At 54.2% G+C, this 26,821-nt stretch overlaps 1 protein-coding gene across 4 annotated transcripts in view; it reads right to left on the bottom strand.

Annotated features, from left to right (window-relative positions):
* The window catches only part of SSBP3 (single stranded DNA binding protein 3), a 154,633-nt gene that overhangs the window by 33,359 nt on the left and 94,453 nt on the right, over window positions 1-26,821 (bottom strand). For all 4 annotated transcript variants that reach the window (XM_045857335.1, XM_045857355.1, XM_045857346.1 and 1 more), the window contains one exon: window positions 9,920-10,009. In XM_045857335.1, coding sequence (XP_045713291.1) covers window positions 9,920-10,009 — 90 coding nt within the window. The remainder of the gene's footprint in view (window positions 1-9,919; window positions 10,010-26,821) is intronic.

Genomic DNA, 26,821 nt, shown 5'->3' with positions numbered 1-26,821 from the left:
TGCCAAGCAGGGGGTCAGAGGCATCACTTCATGGCATCCTCCCAGCTGCCCTGAGAGGTCAGGGCTCGCTTCAGCCCCAACTGCCAGATGAAACAACTGAGATTCAGAGAGGTTAGCTGACTTTCTCCAGGCAACCCCTATGCCAATCCTAGGGCCACAAGGAAAGACAGAGTGCCTTTGGAGACAGATGGCGGGAGAGGGACAGGACACAGAGGAGGCAGATGGGCTGCTAACAGGCCCACAGGAGCCTGAAGGGCTGGCCGCTGGCTGCTGACCACCAACCAACGTAAGTCGGATCCTGGAGCCAGCGGGCCGTCTTTCAGTGGCAGCAACAAGCCACCGCTGAACACTACGCACTCAAATGTGTAGTCAGTCAGTCCTCGTCAGAGCTCTGGAAGGAGACATTGCGATTCACTGAGCAACCAACTGCTTCTCTGAACAGCTGAGAAAACCAGTACCTGGAGAGGTCGGGTAACCTGCCCAGAACACACTGTCAGGAAGTGGCGGCGGGCTGTCCTGCTCCAAGGCCCCCGGTCACAGCCACTGCATGTGACAGCACCTCTCTTCAGAGGCCATCTCCTTGGGAGGCCTCTGCCCCAGCTGGCTGACCTCCTGCCCCATTGCTGTACTGCACACAGAACTGATGTGTCCCCCGGGCAGAGGAGCCCCTTGGGCGTCCCAGCACCCAGCATGGCGCCTGCACTTCATGGAGGCTGTGGCCCCTGCCCGTGCTCTTACCAAGTCTTATCCCACCATTCTGGACTGTGAGAGACAGGACTTTCTGGAAGACAAGTTCACAGAGTCACCAATGGGCACGGGCCCAGGGGCTTCCTTTACTCCAAGGGCTTCATTTGGAAGAGGAACCTGTCAGGAAAGGTCGGCTAAGGAGTTAATTTAGGAGATACAGGGCAGAAGCCTGCAACCCACACCGTGGACTTCCTGCTGTACCTCCAGCTCCTGGAACGCAGCCTTACGGTAAGCACTCAGCAACACACAGGAATGCTACGTTCCCTGGCCCGGCCCGACCCGAGTCCGGCCCCCAGCCCTGCGCCCAGCCCGGACTCCTCGAAGGGCACTTTCCTTTTGGGGGATGTGATCCTATTCGGGGGTTTATCCTGATCTGCATAATGCCAAGGCGTGCTATTGAAAGATTCCTCTGGAATTTTCTTCCTCAAACTTCTTTTGCTACAAGGGCTGAGGAATTTGACTTTTTTTTTTTAAAGGAGAAAAGTCTCAGCATAATTTGCAAAGAAAGGTAGGGGCAGAAGCAGAGGAGGGTAGCCTCCTTAGCTAACTCCGGACAAACCAAAGCCACAGCCCCCCTCCCCCACCCCGGGCAAAGGGAGGACCCTGTGGGGGCTCAGACACAGCCCCAGTGCCGGGCAGGCTGACAACCGGCGGAAGAGCTCGCAGGCACAGGGGAAACTCAGTTCTGAGAGAAACCCGAAGTAAAAACCAGGTCCAAAGGGGAAAAGGATAAACTAGCCCAAGCTCTCAATAAATGAGAGGTGAAGGCAGCTGCTAGCACCAATCCCCGAGTATCAGATCCATAAAAGTCAGAGACCCAGGAGTCAGCTTACTGCTCCGGAGGAGAGGCCCAGAGAGAGGGGCCGAGGCTGCTGGGGTCTCTGGGGACAAAGGGGAGCAGGGCAAGAACATGGCCCAGGCCTCCTAGGCCCGAGGGTCCTTCCAAAGATGCTCCCCTTCCTTTTACCCAATGGAGAGTAAAGACCTGGGGGTGGGGGAGGATTTGGGAGCAGGGAGGCAGAGGCAGGCAGGCAGCCAGGAGGTGGCTGCAGCCCCCGCTGGGTTCCTCAGTGTGGGGCCGGCTCTGCGTTAGGGGGCAGCCGAGGCCCATGAAGTGGCTGGGTGCTTTGTTACGGGGAAAATCTCCCAGGCACTGACTGCTGATGCATAGCTAACAGGGCGGCGGACATTGATTTATGTTCAACTTTCCATTTCATCAGTGAGAGTTACGGAGTGACATGTGGAGTTCACGGGTTTTTGGGGGGGAGGGGGGGTGTCTTGTGTGTGCAGACTCAAACAGGCCCACATGTGTGCACAGAGGCACACGCACCAGTCCAGGCTGCAACCCTCCTCCCCACCACCCTTTTAGAAGGGAGGCCGAGGGGAACAGAGGCAGCCTGGCACGTCAGGAGTAACCTTTTGTCCACTGTTGCTAGGAGCCCAGGGCCGGTCATCTGCCTCTTGGGCAGACGTTAGGCACCAGGCTGGCTGCCGGGCAGGGTGGGAGCACAGTCTGACCTTTGTGGAGGTGGCATTGGCAAGAAAAAAAAAAGGCTTTTCCTCCCTCTTCTCCTGGCCTTTCCACACGGACCAGGACTTGTTGGGGGAGGTCCAGTGGCGGAGAGGGCGAGGGGAACGACACGGGTAAGGGGCGGGGGGTGATTGGACCAGCCCAGACCACAGTGCTTCAGAGTGACCAGGGGTTTAGAAAGCTTTCCTGAGTACCCCTCACTGGACATATGAGCATATTAAGGCTCAGAGAGGGGAATACAGCTTCCCAAGGACACACAGCAATTTGGCAGCACAGCTTGCCTCAAACCAGGGTGCCCAACTCCTAGGGCAGGGGTCTTCAGGCTTACAGCCTGCCAAGGGTTTCATCACAGTAACCAGAGGGGGGGCTGCCACTTCAGGAGCCAAGTCAGCCTGGAACAGGGGCGGGGCTAGGGACAGCAGTTGGGCATCCTGCCTCCTCTCTAATCCTTCTCAGCAGGGGTGACACTGCCTTCTGTCAGTCTGGAGCCAGGCAGCAGGTCTGGGGGCTGCAAGGAGGGGCTGCTTCTGCCCCCAACCCCCCGACACAGCACACCTCTGTCCCCTCTCACACACACAGGCCAATGCATCTGTCAGACCCCTCTGCCCACAGAGACGCAGAGAGGACAAGGGTCCGGGGTCAGAGTGGGGCCCAGCGGGGGCGGGGGTCTGCTCCCCAACAGACGGGGTTCATCAAGAATCTCTGGATCTCACGGCCCCGTCCCGTCTTCCCTGAGCAACTCTGGCCAATCTGAGCCTCGGTTTCCTCTCATCCACACAGTGGGAATGGCATTAGCTCTCTGGCCCACGGCACAGGGTCATGGAAATCAGAGAAGGATGCCTTTTCTTTCTTCTTTTCTTTTTTTCAAATTTTATTTACTGATTTGAGAGAGAGAGAAAGAAAGAAAGATTTGTTGTTCTACTCATGTATGTATTCGTTGGTTGCGTCTCATATGCACCCTGAACGAAACCTTGGCATACTGGGAGGATGCGCTAGCCAACTAAGCTGCCTGGCCAAGGCTGGGGATGGCTTTTCTGATCTGCACAGTGTTCCACCAACAACCTGAAGAGGGGTTCAGACAGCCCCACTTTCGGGCCTGAGAGCTCTGGCTGGGGCTGCCCGAGAGGGCAAGGCTAGACAGCCACAGGACCACACGTGGGGCCTGACAGGCAGACGGCAGCTCGGGCTCAGCCTCCCAGCACCACAGCCTCCGACCTCAAAGACCTAGCCAGCCTGGTCCGATGCCGGCCAGAACCCTGGGCCTCCTCCAGGCTCTGCTCCCTCCCCAGCACCAACATCCACTGAGGGCTCACCAGGCTCCGGCAAGGAAGTACAGGCCGCTACACCCAGCCACCACCTCAGCTCAGCCCTGGCTACCTCCCAAAGGCACCGCAGCCTGGTCCCCACACCTGCACACTGGTCAGCCTGCTGAGACCCCAGCCTCTCCAGCCACTGGTGGTTTCCTAGGATCATGTCATCCCCTTTTAGGAAACTTCCACAGCTCTCCTGTCTTTAGGTTCAAGTCTTTTGTGCAGGTAATTCATGGCTCACATGGACCCACCCCCACCGCCCACAGCCGCCACCCCGACCAGCCACCCAGGCCCCTGCCATCCCAAACCGCCTTTTCACACCCCATCCTGGCATCCTGCCCGCTCTACCCCCAACTGCCTCCAGCTCAGGCCTCAGCTCCAATGCCAGCCCCTGGAGGCAGCCTTCCCAGGCAGCCCCCATGACACTGACCCCTCCATGTCATCATCGCCTGCCTCCTCCACCAGACGGTGAGGTCCACGTCTGCTTCCTTAGTCTGCAGCGCTCACCAGGTCTGGGTGGCCAGGAGGTCACTGTGCCCTCAGAGACCACACCTGGCCCCATGGGCTAAGGTAATCAACCAGCCTGGCCAGGTCTCACATGGTTCAGATTCCAGCCTCAGACTCACCATCTATCAAATGGGGATCCAAATCCCCAACTATCAAAGCCTCCCTAGGAGCAGCCTTTGAAAACCACAAAAACAAGGTAGTTTAATTCTTCCCAAGTCTCCCGAGTCCCAGACTTGCTCTGGTCAGCACAGAGAAGTCTTTCCTGTTGCAGCAGCTTTCTGGCAGAAGGAATGTCGGCTTGCTCGGCCACTGCTGCCTGCTTCCCGCTGGAGAGGAAGGCAGGAAATGGACAGCCCTGGGCCCAGCTCTTAGAACTGGCCACGCTGCTGCACTGGCATGCTCTCGTTCACTGGGCTTTGACCCTCCCCAGAAACACGGCACCCCACTCCAAGGCTCACAGTCCCCAAGGTTCTCTGTCAGGCATCTAGTCTCTGCTTGGTTACGATCAGTGCCAAGGAGCTCACTACTGCGTTGTTAATTGGCAAGTGGTAGACTTGTCTTCCCTATAAAGAAGCAAATCGGTCTTCCTCTTCATTTTTCTCAAGGATCTGAGATCTAAGGGCTGGAGCCTCACAAGAGGCTCCTACATGGCAGAACTGATTGTCCAGCACGTCATCAGAACCCTCCCAAGGCTGCTTGTCTCCTACAGAAACCCCGGCTACCTCTACAGGAGGTGAGGAGACAAGTGTTCCCTATACCCTCACGAGGAAAGGTCCAAGATCACATGTGCTTCTCTCTCCCTTTTGTTTTCTGGATCATTTCTCTGGCTCCCGCACTATACGCATCATCTGCTCCTTCTCCTCTCCCCCGGTAACTGATGGGAGGGCTCTCTGGAGGCAGACCTCAGTGTCTTTCCAAGGTAGGTGGGCTTAGCTGGCGGGAACGAGGGCTCACTGGAATGGGGGATACGTCAGCCCCTACCGCCCCCCATCACGGGAGAAAATGTGTTTAGGGCAGGATGGGCTGAGCTTTGGGCAAAGGGAGCTGGGTTCCCCAAGGCTGTCTTTCCAAAGGAGGCGTAGGTCTTTAGCCCTACACCCTCGCTGGGTCTCTGCAGTGCCAGTGTACGCCAGTGCGCTCGGCACCCAGGTCCTCGCCCCCACACAGCTGACGGAGCTGTTGCGGAGCAACCATTCTGGAATGCAGACCTGGCGGAGGCACTCTCCAGACCAGGGCACCCCAGCGCTTCCCAGTGCCCACCAGACCGAGCCACACACGCCAAGAGTATCCACCAATGAACGTCGGCAACCGCTCCAGCTTTGACCCCCACTGAGCACCACCTCATTCGGGACACCGCCCCAGCCGGGGCTGCACTACCACCAGGAAGCCCTCCCTATCTCCTGTCTGGGAAGGCAGGTCTCTTGCTTCCTGCTACAGGGCGGGCATGGGTCTCCCTGTCAGTCTCCCTGGTGGGCTAGGTGCTCATGTGGGCACATGACGTGGGCAGACCACAGTTAACTCAGTCCTGGCCTAGAGCCAAGCCCTGTGCTGTCACATCAGAGGTGGCCGGTGAGTGTCACAAACCACAGTCCCACCTGCCTCTGGGCCTTCACTCCACATCCACAGATGAGAAGTCTGGACTAGGTCGGGGATGGAAAATGTGTGGGATACGAACTACTGTTTACGACGTGACCACGTGCATGGTAGATCTGGCCAGTCAGTATCTGTCGGGCCTGGGTAAAGCTTCAGAATCATTCTCAACACAGTGTTTTAAGTAGTGTTTACTGAGCAATCACAGCTGGCATCTGAATGGAAACGCTGGCCACTTCTGAGAGAAGATGGCTACAGATTCTTTCTCCTTCCGTTCTTTCCCTCCTTTTTTTCTCTAGTCACTCTTCTTCCTGCAGACAAGCAGACCTGTGTCCACACTGGAGCTCTAGGAGCAGGAACCAGGCAGCCTGGTCCAGACTCTCCTCACACCCGGGCTGGTGACTGTGGGCAGGCCACCTTCCTGAGTCTCCCTCTTCCAGTCAGCCATGCCTCCCTGGCACAAACAACTGTGATCAGAAGTAGCTGCACGTCTAAAAACACTACATCACTAAAAACAATTATTGGAATTTAAAACAAAACAAGAACAAAAACAGCCTGTACCCAATGCTCCCTTCTCCATGACCCCTGTCCTCCCACAATTCCCCAGCTCTGGACCTAGAAATCCTCATGAGGCAGCGCCTCCCTTACAACTACCTTAGGGCCAAGGAGCTGGGACCCACCCAGACCAGTGGGCCTGGTCAAAGCCAAGGCCAAGGCAAGTTTGCCAGATGTGCAGCCCAACTGCCTTAAGCTGCATGAAAAAAATGCCACTGCTTGATTATGTGAAATCCATCTGGATCTAAGGCTGAAAATCCAAGTTGGAAGGCTTGTGAGGGGTCATCTGGTCTGCCCGATTTCATCTGCTGGTGAAGAAACTGAGCCCAGAGATGGAGGGCGACTTGCCCAAGGCCACTCAGCAAGTGTGTTAGCAGAGGGACGCTAAAGGAGGTGTCCTCAAGCTGTAGTTTTCTGCTCCCTGCCCCCTTCCAGAACCCCACCCCAGACACTCCAAGTCTGGTCAGATCTAGAGCTTTGGGGCTGGTTCGGCTATACTCCTGGTAATAAATGTGAGTAACACAAATAAACTCAATTCAAACCGGGGGTCCCAGTGCACACCAGGTGCTGGGGATGCCAGGGCTAAGGCAATCTCTTTACAAGGAACACACAGCATTAGAATGCCCTTGCTATGTTCCACCATGACCACCAAGAACCCCACATAGTGAACACGGCCGGATCCCAAACCCCCTTCCTGTCGGCCCTCAACCTGCTGCTACCACACACAACCTCATGCCGCAGGACCAGGCGGGCACTGTCCACCCCAGAAACCCAAACACTGAGTGTACAGAACAAACAGAAGGCCAGACCTTCTGACCCCGGGAGCAGCCTCACAGCCTGGCAGCCAGAGGCCTAAGGAAGGGAGTCCCCTGTGTTGCTTCCTGAGGGGCCAGAGTGGGGGGTGGACGGCTGTTCCCTCCCACCCACCCTGGCAGCCTTGTTGGCTTCTAAATTTAGCACTGACTGGGGGTGGAGGGCTGACCTGAAAACTGGGCTGGCCAAAGCTGATCAGCCAACCTGGGCTGGCTCCCCAGTGCAAAGACCCTCCTATAGTAGAGCTGCCCGCCCAGGCCGTGGCCAAGCAGGGGAAGTGCAATTGTTGGCAACAGATAAAACCCTTGATACCATCTCTACTTCTCTTCCAGTATCAGAGTGGCCGCCTGTAAGATGAACAAGGGGCAGGGTCGACGATCAATAGCTAATATTCCTGCTGTGAACCGGCCCGCTCCAGAAATGGGAAGCCACAGACTCCTGCTGGGAAGACACCCTTTCACTGTAGCAGGACCCAGCCCCAGTGAGGAAAGGGAGTCCCAGGCATCAGGGCCAAGAGAGACCCTCTCCACCTTCATTTGACTGATGGGGAAACGAGGCCCTGGGAAGGGGGCGGGGTGTCCACCGAAGTCACCCAGGAAGCAGAGAGGCCATGGCACACAGGTCTCTGCTCAAAGACCAGCCAGCTCTGGGTGGTTCACCCTGACAGAGGTCAGGGAAGACCTCAGGTCAAGAGAGTCCAAAAGTCATCTCCAAGTGACGGTGGCTGGTGGGAGCTAAATAAGGACAAGAATCAGCCTGGACTTGCTGACCACACACCCCTGAACGTCACAGGGGAGGGCCCAAGAAGTATGTCTGGAATTAAGCCTTAACCATGAACAATTATACCAAAGCAGGAAGTAGGGAACTGCCCACATATCAGGCAGACCTTGCCTTGCCCCAGACTCAGGCCAAAATAGAAGTGAATGGTCTATTTTTAAAAATATAGCTGCCTATTGTCCACCTCTTCCCGCCATCTGCACTGGGCACCCAGATGGCAGCAGGCAGCCTCAGTAGGGGTGCACACAGGTGGAGCCTGGTACCTGGGTGGGCTCTGTGCGCCAGGCAGGACAGCCACATCTGAATTCTATCTCGGGCACCCGTGGCATCATCAGAAAGAAGTCCCCACAGATAAAAACCCCGTGGGGAAAACCACCAGCTGGGGGTGGCATGCCCTGAGTGTAGCAGCTAGAAGACAGCTGCCCTGCAGCACAGATGACCATCTCAGACAGTAGCCCCTCAGTTTCCCCCCTCTGGCAGAAAGGTAGAGTCCACCTGGCCCCTGTCTTTCTTGGACCTATGGGTTTCCGAGGATTTGAACGTCTCACTCTCTCTCTGAAGTCTGGCCCCTCTTCCCTGATGCCTGTGGCCTTAACCCCAAGCTGAGCCCTAGCCTATGCCTGGTCTGGTCCAATCTAAAGCCCGCACACTGGTTTCTGAGGCTACACCCACTTCCACTCCTGGGACAAGACCCCCATTTGGACAGTGTGCTGAGAATGCGCTCACCACGGGCGGCCGTCCAAGGCCCTCAGCTGCCGCCCTCGTGTCCCTCGCACTCTGCTTACCACCACCTTCCGGGCTACGTGCTGCCTCTGCTGTCAGGGAACGCCCATGCCTTACGGACTCCCTCGTCTGGTGAGCAGCACGTCCTGACCCTCCTCTCCCGGGAGTTAACACCAAAATGTGAAATCTCGCAAAGCACAGTGTCTTCCAGGTCATCGCCCACCCTTAACGCCCCTGGAGGTGTTCTTCCTGTCTCTGCTCAGACGCCTCCAGACCAAGGCGCCCCCACCTCCTGCACCCCGTGGCTCCCTGCTGCACACACGTGGTGTGGAACTCTGGCTTCCGCCGAGCACCAGCGTCCTTGGACTCTGCCCCCCCCCCCGTCACATTTTAGAATTCTTGGGCTTCCCCCCACACACAGAATCTTTGCCTTCTTTCCCACACAACTGCTCCTTCCATATTCTTATCTGGAAGTGCTAACCTGGCAAAGGGCCTGGGGACCTCAGGCAGATTCTCAAACCCAGCGGCAAGCAGGTTTGAAAGAATGGGAGGTTACGTTCGAGCTTCATCATCAAGTTCCTTCCAGCCCTGCGTGCCATCTCAGTCTGGTTCGAATGGAATGAGTCCCCCAGAGGGGACGACCAGATGGAGGAGGAGGCGTGGAGTGGGTGGCGGCCACATCCAACACTGACAACACAGCGAGCCCCAGAGGAGAGCCCGACAAGGTGTCTCTTGGGAAAGGCCAGGCTCTGGACCAGTGTGGGATCTGCTCCTGCTCCAGCGGGGCAGGGCGCGGGCACAGATGCTCGCGGGGTGCCGTCCGTGAGTGCACTCGGAAAGAATCAAGTGGTTAACCAGAGGGACAGGGTTCCGAGACCTGCCAGGACGGTGGGTTTTCTGGGTTTTTTTAGATTATGCCTAAGGTTTGTAGTTTGGACAGGCAAAGTAAACAATGACAACGACAGCAGCAACACAACAGAAACAAAGAACAGTTTACTTGTTAAAAAAAAGAAAAAGAAAGAAAGAAAGCCTCTATTGAAAGACAGCTCCACGTGGACTTGGAAGTAGCCCCGCCGCCTGCCTGACCAGGGGCAGCTGTGCCGGGACTGCGAAGCGGGTGTGAAGAAGACAAAGTCCAGCACATGCAGGAGGTGTCTGCTCTCCATCTCTTTTCTCCCTGCCTCGGGGCTGGGTGGGGTGGAGAAAGGGATGGGAAGAGAAGGGCTTCCACCAGCATAAAGCAACAGTATTTAGACCATGGCAAACTGAGCTACGACTCACTCCTCTCCCTCTCCCTCCCTCCCGCCTGCCGGAGAATGGCCTGGAGTGGAAGGACCGCAGGACCAACCGAGGGCCCAGCACGTACCTGAAAGAAACCCGGGGGGATGGGGCCTCCAGGCATCCCATCGTTGGGGGGAATGTTGCCGAGCACTGGGCTCGGGGCGGCTGCTGCACTCTGTGGAGACAGGAAGGTTAAGAGTGAGAGAGGCTGCACCCACGAGAGACACACAGTTCCAACTGCTGGCCCCACCCTTCTTGTCCGCCCGTGTCCTCCACAGACCCTTCTCAGTGTCACCTTTCCAGGTGTCACTTCCTAGGCAAGTGAGGAATGAACTCTGAGCCTCCACTTCCTCATCTCTGAAATGGGGGAGTGCCCACCGCCTTGTACACACTCGGCAGAGATGCAGTGGGTGGCCGGCACGCAGCAGCTGTTTAACGCATGGAGGCCCTGCCTGACCCACCCAGCTGCTCTGTGCAGTTCCTTCAGGGCAAGCTCGGTGCTTTGTAAACGTCTGTACCCTCTCTAGGAGGCTGGCATGTTATACGGAGCCAAAGACCAATAAATATCCATAACTTGATGAACAAACAGACAGCCCAGCTGGGAAATGTCCCTGGAGACAATGAGGGAGGGCAGGTGTGTTTTTGGTCCCGCCAGGGTCCTGGGTGCCGTAGGACAGGAGGTAGGCCACACAATGGGGGGTGAGGGGGGCCGTTACTTTTCCTTTTAAACGCTGCTATTCTGGCATTTACCTGGTACATCTGCTTCAGCAAATGCCTCCCAGGGGTGAACAGACGCTGCTCGCTTCAGCCTGGCCTCCTTCCAGACAATCTGCGCCCCACCTGCTGGTGTGGTCGGCGTGTCTGTGCCTGGCCCCGTGCTCGCAGGCAGGAGCAGGCTGTACAGGAAGGCGTGAGCCGACCACCCTGCCTGGGCCCGGTTCCTCCCCACTGGCTCGGGCTCAGTGGCCCCCAAGTCCCACCAGGGCTGAGAATTCGAAACTGAATCACTAACTGCCTCCCAGGGGGTCTGACTGGTGCTGTGAGACAAGAGTCACCCCACTGGGGTCAGAAACGGCCTTCTCTGCTCTCACGAATGCAGCCTGCTCTGTCACCACCTCGAAGGGGTCACTTCTTCCCTGTCCTCAGCCTCAAAACAGGAGCCACAACTCCTGACTTCTGACTCTTCATGGAAGGAAATGAAGCAACATGTGAATTCCACGAACACGATGTGTGCTGCAGAATGAACAGGTCCCCGTGGGAACCAGCACGTCTGGGCTCAAGGGCTAGTGCCTCTACTAGCAGGAGATGACCATGGGCAAGCCAACTGGCCTTTCTGCATGAGTTTCCTGTAAAAAGTGGGAGTGGCTTAGTGTCCCACCTGGTCGTTAGGCTTGTAGAAGATTAAGTGTGCTGTGTTTTGTAAACCAGGAAAGCTCAGCCACCTGGAGGCAAGGAGGACTCAGTGTGGGCACACAGTAGGTGTCTTAACAGACCCTAGGTAGAGAGAAAGGAGCGGGGCTGGGCTGGCCACTCGGGCCCAACTTTTCAAAATGCTTCTGCCTACAGAAAAGCAACCATCTCTGTCACCAGAGAGGCTCTGCCAACCCTCCTGCAGTGCAGCGACTTTCAGCCTTTTCATCTCACGGCACACGTGAACTCATCACTAAAGTTCTGCGGCTCACCAAAGATGTATCTCTTACCATCTGACAAGATAAAAAGGTGTAACTGCGATTCACTCACACCAGATGGTTATTGTTGTGTTGTCTGTTGTCATTGTTTTATTTGACCATCTAAGGGAAAAGAGGTCAGTGCCCCAACTAAACAGTCAGATACCGCATGTTTTAGAACTCCTTGCGGTGCGCCAGTCGAAAATTGCTGCTGTGATGTGTCACTAGCATCCCACACGTCACAGGTTAGGTCTTCCCACCTCCCCGGGTCTGAGGCCACGGCACCACCCAGAGGGAGGAGAAGCCTCCCCGCCCAGGCGCTGTCTGGGAGGAGGGCTGCTGGGGGACACGCCAGGTTCTCCATTAGCTGCACTGTTTGTGGTTGGCGGCTCAGTGAAAATGCAACTTTTCGTGATTTATAACCAACAATTATTCCTCAGAAGCAACAGCAGAAAAGTTTAAAAAACATCAGGGTGAGGCAACTATCCACCTTCAAGTTCTTTCCGAGACTGGTTTTATATTTAACTCTTTAATCCTTCAGGATGTCATTTTGGTAAAGAATATGGGTTTTACTCCTCAAACAGCCAATGACCTCAGTATGATCCGCCCCCCACTCATCTTTTTTTTCTAGTATTTTTAACTGTATTCTTTCCATTACCATTTGTCCCCCTAACGCTCCCCTCCCCCACCACAATCACCAGACTGTTGTCCGTGTCCATGAGTCCTTCCCAACCCATCTGAAACCAGAGACAAAATTCTTACAAAGGTCTGTTTCTGGGCATTTTAATTCTGTCCTATGTCTGTAAGACTCCATTCCAACACATTTTACAATGTGTTTTACTATCTCCTTTAATCCTTTAATAGAAGTTTTCTTGCTTACTTTTATCTACTTATCCCTCCAAACTTCAGACCATTGAACAAAAGTCACCTCCCTCCCAAAAGAAAAACGGTCTTATATACAGGATTGGGAAAGAGTACATCCACAGTTGTAAGTATGTAAGTTTATCCTTGTACTAGTATTTATTTATTAATCACTATATTATTTGTCTTGCTTATCGTCATTATTGTTATTATTTCATATCCTCACTTATGATTTATGTTTTAAGTAGTGATGGCTGCCAACTGAACCAACGAGAGTGGACACTTAACCCTACATCTGCCCACCCCTGCATATAAAAATTTAAAGGAGAATGGACCTCTTTCCAAAACAGAGGTGCGCTCCTCTAATTAGTCCCGACTTGATCCAAGTCCACCTGCCAAGCTGGGTGGGTGGGTGGACAGTGACAGTGAGAGGCAGGAGTAGGCCATCAGTTTGGGAAAACCGAAACTCTCTTCTGGGGAACTGCCCTGTTCTCGAGAGGAGGGCGAGAGAGAAGCGCTCCTGCTGTGGTGCGCGGAGGACCAGCAGGGCCGGCCAGGCCCCGGGCAGTGCGGGTGGCGGTAGCTGTCTGGCCTGAGGTTCAGAAAAGTGGTGCTTTCACGCCGTCTGTCCCTGAATCCCCGAGGTGGTCTTCTGAGGCAGACACAAGCACCCCTACTTTACAGACGGGAACGGGGAGCAGGCCCACGACAACTTTCCCCATCTGTCTGCTTCAGGGAGTCCAGACCTGGTCTTCCTCCACCCGCAGCCCAGAAGCAACGCTTTCTTTCAAACATCTGGAAACTTCACCAATCTGATTCCTTAACCTAGCATTTACCGTTTAGTTTAAAACACTTTCGTATTTTACAGCACAGCAAAGTAAAAGGGAAATTATTAGTAACAGCATTTTGTTGGATGTTGTCATAAGCACTTACCCCCGCCCAATTAGGTGGTCAAAGAAAACCTGATTTTTTAAAACTGGACCTATTATTAATACAGATAGATGTATCACTATTGACCCAATTTAATGAACGGGCATCACACCGGTGTTTGCTAACCGGGTCATTACAAACTGCTCTCTCTTCGGTATTCTGACTTCCCTTTTGGATCACTGCCTTTCAACGTGGTTCACACTAGCCATCTATCTGTTCATCTGCTTTCACGGTAAAACATTCACGCCCTTTGCTGTTTGGGTACGTGACTTTATCCCTTAGTGATTCATAAAAGCTCTTTATATATTATGAATATAACATAAGGATACCTTATAACTTTTTTAAAAACCTTCTAAATAAAACCTTGAACCTGGGAGCATGACTTGCCCCCTCCCTCCAACGTCCCATTCTCCATGGATTGGGGAGTGAGTTGGCGGTCCTAGGAACTGGGGGTGGGTGGGCAGTCCACGGTCAGTCCTCTGGATGTCAGGGATGAGTCGGCCATGATCCTACTAAATAAATAGACTGTGCGGTTCTCCACTCCGACATCTGGGTGGAGCATGCACTTCTGGGGCCCTTCCATGAAGGGAAGGCCTTGCTGGCAGTGACTGAGGTGGCAGGAAGCTGAAAAGATGATGTTGATCATTTAAAGCCTTCTTTAGCAGCAAAATTAAGTAGTCTGCACTACTTAAATCTGTGCCCTGAATTGTAACAGTTAGTGCCATTCTTTGATTATGAGGTGAAAAATGTGTCAGTAACAAAAAACTTTCCAAAGGGCAGAAAATCGTGAGAAAATGACAAGCAGCAATGGGTACAACTCGGTGACGAAAGGGTTAATGAGACACCACCACCACCACCCCCACCCCTCAACAGCAAGGCAGTTTCACCCATCTCCAGGAGCCAGCATGATGTCAGGCATACAGCAGGTGTTCAATAAATGATTACAACTTTTATTATTCAAAGACCTGCTTAAACCTGGCCATCTGGAGCCAGGCCTTTCCAGATTGCTAGGAATTGGCCTCTCCCTGTGGTTTCCAACTTTGAGTCAGAGTTCCATTAGGGCACTCGGCAAAGCATCTCACATGAGTTTTCTCTAAACACACAGAACCCAAACTGAAGACCACCTCCCCCCCCCCACCACCACTGAAGTGTACTAAGGTCTACAGCATGCTGGGGCTGTGGAAGGTGCACAGCACAGAAGACCCCCACTGGAGCAGAAAGAGCGCTGAACTCAGAAACCAGACACGCCCCCCGCCCCTCCATGGGCTCAGTCCCAGCTGGGACCCCATGGACAAGTCCTTTCTCACTCAGGCCTGGTTCCTCACGTGTCCAATGGAGGAGTCAGACAAGATGACTCCAAGGGCCCTTCCTCCAGGCTGCTCTCCCCAGCTCAGTCTGCACACCCAAGGGCGACAGGGACTGGGAACAATCGCTCCTGCATGAACAGGAGGACAATCCTCTTTCCAGAGGGCCCTGCATTTTCACTCTCCCCTGTGCAGTGCAGAACACTTAGAGATCAAATGTTAAAACGCACCTGCAAACCTAGTTCTTACTGGAGCCTGCAGGTAACAGCCAATGACATCTGCGTCCCCCCATCCCAGGCCCTCCTCACCAACATTTACCCACATGTGTGTGCAGACATGGGCTGCAAAGGCAGAGCCGCCCCCCCCCATCAGGCATGCAGTTTGGTAACGCATGCATTTTTACAAAACTTAAAATTCCTTCTAAATAGAAAACAGGCCTTGCAGGGTGGTGTGGCCCACGCCAGCCAGCTGCCTCCTCTAAGCCTCCTGGGTCGAGTCAACTGGAAAAGTCCAAGGTGCCTTCAGACAACTGCCTGAAGTTCTGGAAGTACTTTAGTTTTGTTCACAGCCTGGGAGCCTTCCAAGGAGGGCTGATCCCTCAACTTTCTCCCTACAGAGGGTTTCTTTATGATCCCAGGGTGGTCCCACAACCACTGGGGCCTCTTCACGTGCTTCAGATGCTCGCCAGCTGGTTTCACAGGTGCCACGCCAACCACAGGCGGACCCCACTACCCAAACCTGGTTTCTGATACCGAGGGGACACCTGGACACCTCCCCTGCCCCACAGTAAGTGTATTCTCTCTGCCTGCACCCCCTGCACCCGGTGGAGAAGCAGGGTTCAAACCTGGGGCCTCGGAATCTAAGCGACTGTGAGGAGCCTTGAAAGCTGTGCTAAAGAATTTGGACTTTGTGCCCTAGGCAGTAGGGAGGAATTCAAAGCAGACGAGTGGCCTCTGAGAGCCCCACCCTACCGGTACCAAGCATTCCAATACATCACTGACAACCCTTCCCATACCCAGAGAACCCAAGGCTCCAAGAACAGACTTGGCGAGTCCTCGGTGTGGTGGTGGGCCCTTTCCTCACCCCATGCAAGAAGGCCCCTGCAAAGAAACCAAGAAACAAAAGCCTCCCATCCAGCATTGTAGTATTTTACGGTAAAGGACAAGCATTCATATGTCCGTCAGGAAGTGAGGGTCTGGGGGACGTTCCCTACAAGGTATTACCTTCCAGCCTCACCCCGAGAGCCCCAGTTATCCTCACTCACAAACCAGCATGAGACCCCCGCCCCCCATTTTCACTCTGTCTGAACAATGGCTCTGTGCACACAAGGCTCCTGGACAACCGAACGGCAGCAAATGCGCAGAGCAAGCCGCGAGCCTCCTGCCAGCCCGGCAACCCCTCCTGATTGATTTACAAGGCCGAAAACCCCTCCCTCCTCACCCCACCCCAACACTCATGCCTCAGTGTGCTGCGGTGTGGGGCCCACACATGGAAGCACCCAGCGTGGCCCTCCTTGACTGAAACTCAACACAGGCCACGTGGCCAGCACCCAGGACATTGGGGTACAAGGGTTGGCTCGTGTAGAAATGGAGGTCACATAAGGGAGTGAGGACCCTCCTGTGCTAACTAGATGAGGAGGACAAGTGAGAAACAAAGGCCTCAGAGCGCCGCCATGTCTGGGGTGGGAGGGATGCTTGCACTGGTGTCATCAAGGCAGAGATTTCAGCCTTCTGTGCAAAATGCTAAGGTGACCTGGGTCCCTCTGGGCCAAGTTTCCAAGAGGGAGTTTTAGCGGCGTCGACAAACTGAAGATGTGCAGAGGGAATGGAGAGAATGGAGGGAAGGGCATCACCCAGACCAAGAAAGTGACACCAAAGGAAGGGAGGTAAAGGGTGTGGCTTCCAGCTTTCGCGCACAGACCATGGCGAGAATCCGTTCTGGAGAACAGGGGCTCTCACTCTGCGGTGCAGGGACAGCATGGAGCTGCTGCTGTGTGAAGAGATGAGACCAGCTGGCATTAAAAACAGTTCAGATGACACACAGGAGTGAGTGACACAGGATCCCTGCCCCCAAACAGCCAAGAGGCCATCACGTGGAAGGAGGACGTGCTCTCCCAGAGCCCAGGGACGGCCTGGGTCCAGCAACAGACGAAATGCTCTGGTCTACCAAAAGCTTCTCCAGGGCAGAGGAGGAGAGGGAGCTGCCTCGGGAAGCCGTGGGTTGGCTGCGTTAACAAGACCCCATTACAAATCAAAATTGTGTGGGCCTGACCTCCACTCTGCCACATCAGAGCCACGCTGCCTGTCTCAGCCTCGGTTGCGCCTCTGTTACAAGAGGAGCACCAATACCTAGAACTGCCTGGTGTCTCCCGGGGATTACATGAGAGGAGAGCCTGGACTGAGGGTCAGAGGGCTGGAACCCACCTACTGTATGACTTGGACACACCTTCCAGCCCTCTGCTCAGCTGGAAACCAGGCAGCTGAGGTCCTGCTGGTCTGAGGAAGCAGGAGGCGTCACACTGAGCTCTTAGCCAAGTCACCTGAAAGAAGGCCAAGAGTAGGTGAAAACAGTCCCAACCTAGTGAGCCAGGCCCCAGGCCCAAGAGAGATGTCCTGCCATCAGGGCTTCTTCCTGAGCAAGTCCCATATCCCTTCTGCCTCCTGGGGCGAGAGGATGGATGCAGGGATGCAGAGAAGGAGCACAAAGAGAAGCATTAGTGACTGATCCCAGAGACAGGGAAAGAAGGAAGGGGATGCCACTTACTCCCCAGCCTCCCTGGGATGATGTCACTTCTGTCTACTGGTGAGGAAACAGAGGCACAGAAAAGCACATTACCCAAGTGACACTCACCTTAGGCTCTCTGCCCCTCCACCCCCTACCGTGGGTTCAAGAAACCCAAACAACAGTGTCTCACCCCACTCCCCAAACCCTGCTGTTCCCAAGGGTTCTTCTGTGTTTTTAGACGCTTACAAAAAGAAAGAACAGACAGGCCACTACAAATATAAGGTAAACACAGTGCATTCTCTGCATTTGGCGTCATCTACGTCTTACTCTTCCCTAAGCAGACTGAACTCGTAGCTCTGGTCCTTTTGACAAATATTTCACAGAGCTGGCCTTCACTAAGGAAAGGGGGGGCGGGGTGTGGTGTGGTGTGGTGTGGTGTGGTGTGTGTGTGTGTGTAAGATCCCGAGCAGAGGAGGAGAAACAAGGTAGGTGGGCGTTTACACAGGCTGCATTCAGCAAACACTGGCTCCTGGGGCTGCTGGGTATGTGCCGTGCCCACCAGGACAGGGGATGAGAGAGGCAGGGCTCCGCCCTTGGGTCTGGAGAGTGAAGTGAGTCTCGGTGACAGAGATCTGAGGGATGTGGGGGTGCTCTGGGCAGGTGCTGCGAGGAGGGGATTAGGGGGATCAGGGAGGCTTTGTGGAAGAGGTAGCACTCAAGCCAGGGCCTTAACGGATGGCAGGACTCGAAGATGCAGGAGGTGATACAGACGTGAGAGATTACTGCTGTCATCTTAACCCTGCCTGAAAACCAGGCCTTCTGACAGCCCTTCCTTCAGAGCACAAATCCCACCAGGCCTCTGCCCTTGCCAGAGCGTCATCCCACCTCTGGGTTCAGGGTGGGCTTGGGGCTTACTTGTTTCCCCTCCCCCAACGAAAGGGGGCTCTTCCAAAGGGGAGCCATCCACCCAGTCTAAGAAGGCTGCTACTGCTGACCCAGCTAGCCCAGCTCACCTTCATGTGACTTACCCAGTTTCTGTCCCCAGCCCATCCAGCAACCTGGTAGGGACTATAGATGAGAAAAGGGAGGCTCTGTGATGGCAAGGGACTTGTCCAAGGTCACAGAGCTTGAAATGGGCAGAGATGGAAGTTGAGTCCAGATCTACTAAAATCAGAGCCTGGCTCTTGGCTGCGCCCATGCCTTTCTGGTCTACATTTTAAAACTGATGCTTAATGGTGGTTGCCTGGGGCAAAGTCTGGATTTGAAGCCCAGCACTTCCGCGCTCCAGGGACTAGCGTTCCTGGGCACCTCACTCTAGCTTTCCGCATCCTTCGACATCATCTGTGGAACAGGGGAGCCCTCTACCCTTTGCAGGGGTCCAGGGAACTTAAACATGGCTCTTAGGTAAGGGACTCGGAAAGTTACAGGGGCTCAGGCATGGTAAGTGCTCAGCAAACAGAAGCCTCTGAGCCAGCAACACAGCACCAGGCAGGTGACAGACGCAGAGGAGGGTGGGAAGAAAAGGGGGCTGAGGCTGCTGGAAGACAGAGTCCTCTGCACAGCAGAAGCCATTCTTCTTAGGAGTGGCCTCTCTCGGCCCCATGTTAGAAAAATACCACTTTTTAATTAAGAAATTAAAAACAGGCACACCCCAGTCAGAACGTTTCCAAAAGAAAAAGGAACTACTTCCTTGTGCTGAGAAGGCCACGGCCACCATTGCCCTGGGCCCTGCCCATCCATCCCAGGAAGCATCCAGTGTCTTCTGGGAACTGGATCAAAGGGCACAGTTTGTGTAAGAGGTAGAGCCCTGTGTAATTAATACCTGGTTATACCCTGGATGCCAGCCAGGGCGCCCTCCTCCATGTGCAAACGCTCCCCTAGCAGGGCTGCACGGCGCAGGGCACGGGTCCTAGGTGTGTGCACTGAAGACAAGGGAGATTAAGGGCTAGAGGCGCCCCGGAAAATGAACAGTGCGGACTGGATCAGCAGCACGCCATTTGTACAATGCTGGCTTTCTTTTTAAAGAGATGAGCTTCGGGCCCTGGTTTACACCATTAGCAACACACCCACACCCACACACAAACACCCCTCCTCACTGTCTTAAAGGAGCTACTTACAACTGCGAACATGTCATGGTAGGCCAGTGACAGCTCCTTAACAAGAACACTGGCAGCTGCTTCTGGTAAAGTGGAAAATTCCCTGGCGTGGACCCGTACACATGCTTAGTTCCAATGACAACTTAATCTTGCCAGGATTGAGGTGCGCAGAGAACAAAAAAAACTGCCTGCTTCTAGAAACTTTTCCCCCTACATGTAAAAGAAATCGTTCAAGGCATGGCCCTCAGTACATTCTCTCAAGAATGGGAGCCCACACTTGGCTCAGCTGGCACACGAGTGAGTGAGGAGAGAGTCCCTTTCCCTTGGCTCATCCTCTGCCGTGGCAGATAAACATGCCTCACCTGGAAAGTTCCCCAGAGTCCCCTGGTACCACAGCAAGGAAGACATCACTTGGCCAGGCAGGGGTGTGTAGGTGAAGGGGCCGGGAGTCCCAGGGCTCTCTTGATGGGCCAGGAAGCCAGCCAGCAGCCTCCCACCATGGTTCGCAGGGTGGGATGCACAGGCTCAGAGCTGAGCAGATGCCACCTAAGCCTTTAAAGCATGCACTAATTGCGCTAATTTAGCTAGCAGTCCCTGTTTCGTCCCCACCCCAGTCAACCAGCGTCCTTTGGTACTGCTGGAGAGATGCAAGCTGTTGGCTTTAGTGTTATTTTGTCAGCCATTAAACGATTCATCGGAGTCATTAATTGATTTATTACTGCTGCCTGCTCAGAGGGTTTAGCAAATAAAGAATGATGTAGGTCACAATGCAAAGGAAATTGGACCAAAGAACGCTGAAAGAAGCTGAGCACTTAAGAGTCCACTCAGATGGCCCTCCACACCCAGCCATCAGATGCAGGACAGTGTAGCTAGCTCTCCTGCCTGAAATCGGGGTGCCGGCCTGCCTCCCACTCAAGGCACCAGTGTTGCCAAAGATGTGGAAGGCAGAGAACCTTGTCTGGAGGACTCTGGCAGCCGGTTCCCAGGCACCCGCCAGGCTGGGTCACCAGCAACTGAGCACTTATGAGGGAGAGGGCAGCCCCCTGTGGCTGTCCACCAGGCGGACTCGGGGTTGCAATGGCTGAGCCTGTCTCAGCCCTCCAGAGGGGACGTGCCCTGGTCACAACCCCTCTCTCCCTGCACTGCCCACGGCGGTGATAGGGCAAGAACAGCTGACAGTAACAGGCACGTCCCAGTGCCTGGCGCTTTAGTGCTCATCTCTGATCCTCTCAACAGTCCTAGGGGTAGGTGGCATTTGTTGCCACTATGTTAGAGAGAAGAGAACTGAAGCTCCAGGAGCGGCCCATGGTTACAATCAGGCCAGGAAGTGGCAGGTCTGGGATTTGAACCTAGGCCTACATGACTTCGAAGTCCACATTTCCTCCCCTCCACCGAACTCTGTGGCTGACTGACACCAAAGGGTGGTACAGCTCAGCCTCAATAACCCCAACAAAAACCAGCGGGGGAACAAGAACAGGTCAGCCCCCTCCCTCTCAGAGCCTCATGTATAAAATGACAGGGTTGACGTGGGTGGGCCCTGAGACTACATGGAGGAGTGAGACTGCACAACTCACTGCCTTCTACCTTCTAAGTCCCCAGCTGCCCTGGCCACCGCGGTGCTAATGGGCCGGTCATGCAGTCAACACGAGTCATGCTGCCTCATGCCCCTTCCTGCTGCGAAGGCTCCTTGTGCTGGGAGCCAGACATCCCATGGTTTCCTCTGCTGCCCTACCTGCCCTTCAAGCCCCAGCCAAATGACAGCAGGCCCAGGAAGCCTTCCAGGATTAGGCCAGGCACCCAGTAAGTGCACAATAAAGGTTGCCGCACTGGGTCAGACCAGAGAGGAGGAATTCTCATCCCTCCCTCTTCCCAGTCCCCAGGTTCTGAGCAAACACCAGGGAGTGGTACTGACATGGGGGGACTGGAACGGTCAATTCACAGAAATGTGAAAAGCCCCAAAAAGAGGATCAACTGATCACAGATACTGCATGTGAGTATGCATGTGCACTTGTGTGCGCGTGCACGTGTCTGTCTGTCTGAGGCAGGACAGGTAATAGCTCTGGTACCTAGTCTTCACAAGGGACCAAACACAGCTGGTCTGGTTGACTCAAATGCTGTGATCACTGCTCTCTGCCCCTGAAAAGACACATCACACCCTCAGCCCGCCACTAGCATCTAGAACAGAGCCTGTCTGGCAAGACCTCAGAGGGTGGCTGACCGTTTGCATCTGCTCAGAAAGTGATGCAGGCGGCTGAAGAGGGAGGCCCAGTAAAACCCAAGCGCTGATCTGCTTCAGGGCTTAACCCAGACCCACCCCGCAGAGCTCTGAGCCTGCAGCCTGCTGGGAGTGGCAGGGCAAGGCAGGGCTGCTCCTTCCAAGCTCCCCACCAAGAGGCCCACATATATTTGCTGGGTGTCTACCAGGCACATAAGACAGGGCTTTCTTGTTAACATCCCCCAAGAAAGGGTCCAGAGCATTCTAGAACACATACATGTATCTTTTAGGATCCTAGTGAAAAACCCACTGAAGGCGCAGGGCCAGGAGCCCAGCGTGGAAGCAGCAGAGATGATACCTGACTGACCAAAGGCTTCTGAAGGGATAGGGCAGTTCATCTACTAAGAATCAGACCCAAACCTGGTTTCTGAAACAGACGAGGGATTTCCTATAGAAGGTGTCCACCTCTACCCTCCCTCCATCAATTCATAGGGTATTGAAAGCACAAAGGAAGGCCTTTATACAGACCTGCATCGGGGTCTCACAAATTAGATTCTTTAAGTGCCTTTAGGAAAAAAGCCCTATTACTACTTACACATGTTTAGTCCCCTTAGCTAACTTACAGAGACCTTCCTGTCACCCATATGTGCTTGCTGAGCACGCCCAACCACCCTCGGGAACACTCTCCTCCGCTCTCTCCCCTGGGTGGTAACTCTCATCCTTTATGTTATGTGTTCCTCATCACAGCACTTGTCACATCTGACTGTTAATTCCTTATTAAATTAGCCAGCTGTCTTCCCAGGGACAGGGGCAGGAATGGCGAGCACAGCACAGACAAGGTGCTGGCTCAGTAAATATTTTCTGGATGAATCCAGTCTTTGCAGAAATCCTGCTTTTCAAGAAAAGTCACCATTTCTCCAGGGTGAAATTCCAAGACCAGCTAACTCAGTCGACTACTAACTTACCATTTGACTATATCAGTACAACTACGCCCTCCCCGCTAACACCAGCACCACCACTGGCACCACCATGCACGCACGCACACACCCTCTGGCACACATACCTCCACACCCACGCACGTCCCAGGACCCACTGTTCCCTCTGCCTGTGAAACCCAAGCTTTGGGTGTTCGGAAAACCTGGGTGCTGGTGCCGCTCAGCCTTTGCTGGCAAATGAGTTGGCCAGGCCACTTCTCTCCTAGAGCCACTGGTCACCTCAGTAAAATGAGATCATTGTTATGCCTCCCCTCCTAAGACAGCTATGAAGGCTGCTTAGGCTAATGCTGGGTACAGCGTTTATAGTTACAAAAAAGGACAAAGGCAATGACAGAGCGTGGGGTGGCCTCAGAGGGCTAAACTTCCCCTTGCCGTTCCCATTTTGGAAGTCAAGCCTGGGCCCTGTGGACTGGGTGCAGCGAGAGGATCCGAGGGGTCTCTGTGAGTTGCTAAGACCTAGCTGCCCCTCCCAGCCTCAGCTGAGCCTGCTTTTCATCCCCAAGGCAAAGTCTTCTGTTTCTTCTCAGACAGGTTGGATGCCCTGGTTACTGGCCTGCCTGAAGAGAGATGTTTGCTCCACTAGCCCCAAGAGCCACTTTTCTACAGACCTCTTATTAAAGACAGAACCTGCCTACTACCCTCAGGGCTTGGGAACAGACACAGGTTGGAGGGAACCACTCCTGGAACTGGGTGGAAGCTGACAGGGACAGCAAGGCAGAGGTCCCACCCGAAGACGCCTTTTCCTGTGTACCTAAAGAAAACACGCCTGCAGAACAGAGGGATCCTCTGCCAATCACAGCTAGACCCTCCAAACCACAGATTTATAAGAGACGTGGTTCTTGGGATTAGTGGCAAGACACAGGGCAGGCCCTGAGCTCACTTAGGAGGAATGCGTCCTCCTCCTCCCTGCTGGTTCAATCCCTGGCTTCACATGAAATGAGAACTTGCGAGGCAGAGAGGAGAGACAGGCAAGAGGCAGACACAAGAGGGAAGGCAGAGATCAGGCTCTCTGAGCCCGCAGGGACCTCTCTGGCTGCACATCGCTGCTCTGCCAGCTCCCTGGGCTCACCGTGTCCTGGACTGGCTTCAGCCCCTCACCAATCAGCTCGTGGGGAACAGTTTGTGCTACTTTTATTTTCTCTGCTCTACAAGCTCCCCCATCACTTTCCATTGATCTACATATAGAACTCCCAGTCATCCATCAATGCTCAGCTCAAATGTCCCTGCTTCCCAGTCCAGAGCAAGCACTCGAGTCTCTGAGTAGACTCATGAGCTGAAAGTCACTATTAGAAAATACCCATCTCCACCTGTACCCCTCTCACAAGGCACCCAATGAAACGTTCGATACCAGCAAACTCCTAACCAAAGGCTGCCCCAGATCTGGAGAGAGCACTGAACCAAGGGCAGGAGCTTCAGCTCCCCAGCTAATTCAGAGAGAGAGGCAATGCACCCAACTCAAGGACAAAGGCAATGACAGAGAGTGGGGTGGCCCTTCAAAACACCTGACAATACCCTATTGGGGTAGCCACAGAGTTAAAGTAACCAGGAGCTAATGAAAGAGTCATGCTCCCTGCCTAGTCTCTCCCTTCCTCCCAGACCAACCTCCCTGTTCTTGGGCCTCCAGCTTCAGCCACAGGGAGCACTCACTGGTGCCTGGCCTTTGCACATGCCATTCCCTCCACCTGGTATGCTCACCTCCCTGCCAGTTTTTGCCATTCCCATCTGTTTACCCATCCCTCGGGCCACCCTGGGCACTGGGCAGGATGACTTCTTCATCTTTCAAGTCCACATGAAACCCTACCTGTGACTCTTCCAATGTTTTCTACTTGGCCTTGTTGTGTGGACAAAGGATCTCCTTATAGGACTACTGGTTCCAAAAAGCAGAATCCAAATCTTTACTACGTCTGGTAATCAATAACCACTGATGATGGGTGGGGATGGTGAAAGAGCTTTCTGGACAGAGCTAGGCTTGGCTCTTCTGGGAAATGTCTTCCTCATTTTTCTCTTTTGTAAAAATGTAGCTTTAAAGAACAGAACATGTTCTTTCTAAGTTCATGAACCTAAATGTTAAGGGGGCAAAGAGGGTCCTCATCCATGCTTCTATCCTCACACAATCGCTGAAGGATAGAAACATAAAAACCTTGGGAAAAACCTGAACTTGAATCTGTTCTTAGCTTGAAACCTGTTAAGTTACATAGACGTGGCAGGACCATCCTTGATGGATGGCCCAGCTCCCCTCTCTACTGCAAATCTGGCCTGAAGGAGTCTGTTCTCCTTCTATTTTTATCTAATTCCATTCAAGGCTATGGCCTGAGTCTTCTCCACTGAAGGAGATTTTCATTCAATTTGGGTAGTCCACAGGCCTGTAGAGACTTTGAAACTAGACCCTTAGAACAAGGAGGAGTCCCACCGTCCCCTCTGCTGCAGACACGGCCCACAGATCTGGCCTGGGCAGGGAAGATCTGGGACTTGGGTCTCCCAGGAGGGCTGCGCCTTGGTGGCCTCATCTAGAAAATTGGGCTAGAAAGTCCTGCTTCACAGAGGTTGGGGAAGTCAAGTTTTTGCTTCCTCCCCTAGGCCAGTTTCTGGCCTGTGTCCACCAGGTGCTCCATAAATCCTTGGTGAACAGACATCCTTCTAAACCCTTCCACCTGCCTTTTCTCCACTGAGAAAGGCTCACGCCCTGTGGGGACAAGCCAGGCCATGCTCACCTGTGGAGCAAGCCTCCGCGCATTCCCATCCCTGTGTCCCAGGAATGGAAACAGACCACCACTCTAGGAGTCCCTGAGGGAAGCTGATCTCAGTCTTCCAACATCCTCCACGCCTTTGTTTCACATCTGCTTTATCATCTGGTGAAGATTTTGATGGTTAAGTGTCTTCATAAGGTCACAGTTCTTCCTGGCTGGGTCCAGTCATCACAAACCCACATACCCAGCTCCCCCCAGAGGGAACCAGAAGGAACCAGAAGGAAGACTTCAGTCACAGAAAACAAACAAACAAACAAACAAACAAACCACCCAAAAAAACCGTAATCCTACAGTTGAGTTCTCTGGTCTGGCAACAGCTTGGGGCAGGTCTCAAACTGGTGAGGTCTGTACAATGGTGACTTCCCATCTGGAAAATAGGAACTCGCCATTCCCTGCCTGCCTTACCTCACACAGGAGTGTGAGGTACGAATGGAGAAACACATACAACACTGGTACGAATGAAGGACAACAGCATCCCCTGCCTGCCGATGATCAAAGGAGCTGGAAAGAAAGGAGGAGGCTACAGCAACAGAGTCAGGCCTTGGCTAGCTGTCCCCGTGATTCCCTTCCACTCACTTATAAAAACAAAGGGGTGGGTGTGATTCCTGGTCCCCAAACCTGGCTGCACATCAAAATCACCTGGGGGCTTTGCAACAGCCCAGCTGCCCGCCCTCACCAGGTTACAGGGATCTAGCTTTTGGGAGTTCCTGCATTGATGTTCCTGCAGATTCCTCCTGGGTTCTGCCTCTGGCCTGACCAGGGGGAACTGACCCCAGGTCCAGGGATGGATGGCCAGATGGGCAGGCCTCTTCTGGCCCTCCCCTCCCCAGCCAGGCCCCCAGGAGGCCTGCAAGAGGCCTCTGGATGCAGGTCGGGGCTTAGACAGTGGCCCAAACAGGTACGGGCCCAGATTTAATTGGCATCTCGGTTAAGCTTTCTAATCTCATTAAAGCTGCCTCCATCATGCAGACCAAAGCTCTGAATTTAATAACAGAAGAGCACTGCCCTGCCCCACTGTAAGCTGATTAGGTCTGGGGAGGACTGAGAGGACAGCTCTGAAGCGGGGCCCCTGGTCGAAGTCAGGCCTCTCTCTGCTATACCAAGCCATGCTGCCACATGAATGGCACGAACTCAGACTGAAAGAGGAGGGCATGGTGCAGAGGGGGCAGGCAAGTAGGGAGCGGGAGGAAGCACTGAGGGCAGGGGTGCAGGGCCCACCTGCCTAACCACCCTGGGGAGCCCGTGCTGTCCCTAGGACTTTCATAAACACAAACCACCAAGTGACCTCATTTCCCATCTCTTCAGGGTACAATTACAGAGTCCACCCCACACCAGGAGACAGATGCCCTTCAGAGTGTGGGCCTCACCGCTGCCTTCCCCATATTCTCTGCGCCGCTCTCAATCCCTGCGTCTTTCACAATGGGAAGGGGATGGCAGGTGTGGTCTGG

The sequence above is a fragment of the Phyllostomus hastatus genome, unplaced genomic scaffold (genome assembly GCF_019186645.2).
Source record: "Phyllostomus hastatus isolate PE091 unplaced genomic scaffold, TTU_PhHast_1.1 phas_contig_147, whole genome shotgun sequence".
Lineage (NCBI taxonomy): Eukaryota > Metazoa > Chordata > Mammalia > Chiroptera > Phyllostomidae > Phyllostomus > Phyllostomus hastatus.
Note: the sequence above shows the minus strand (reverse complement) of the source record. Positions and strands in the feature narration are given on the sequence as shown.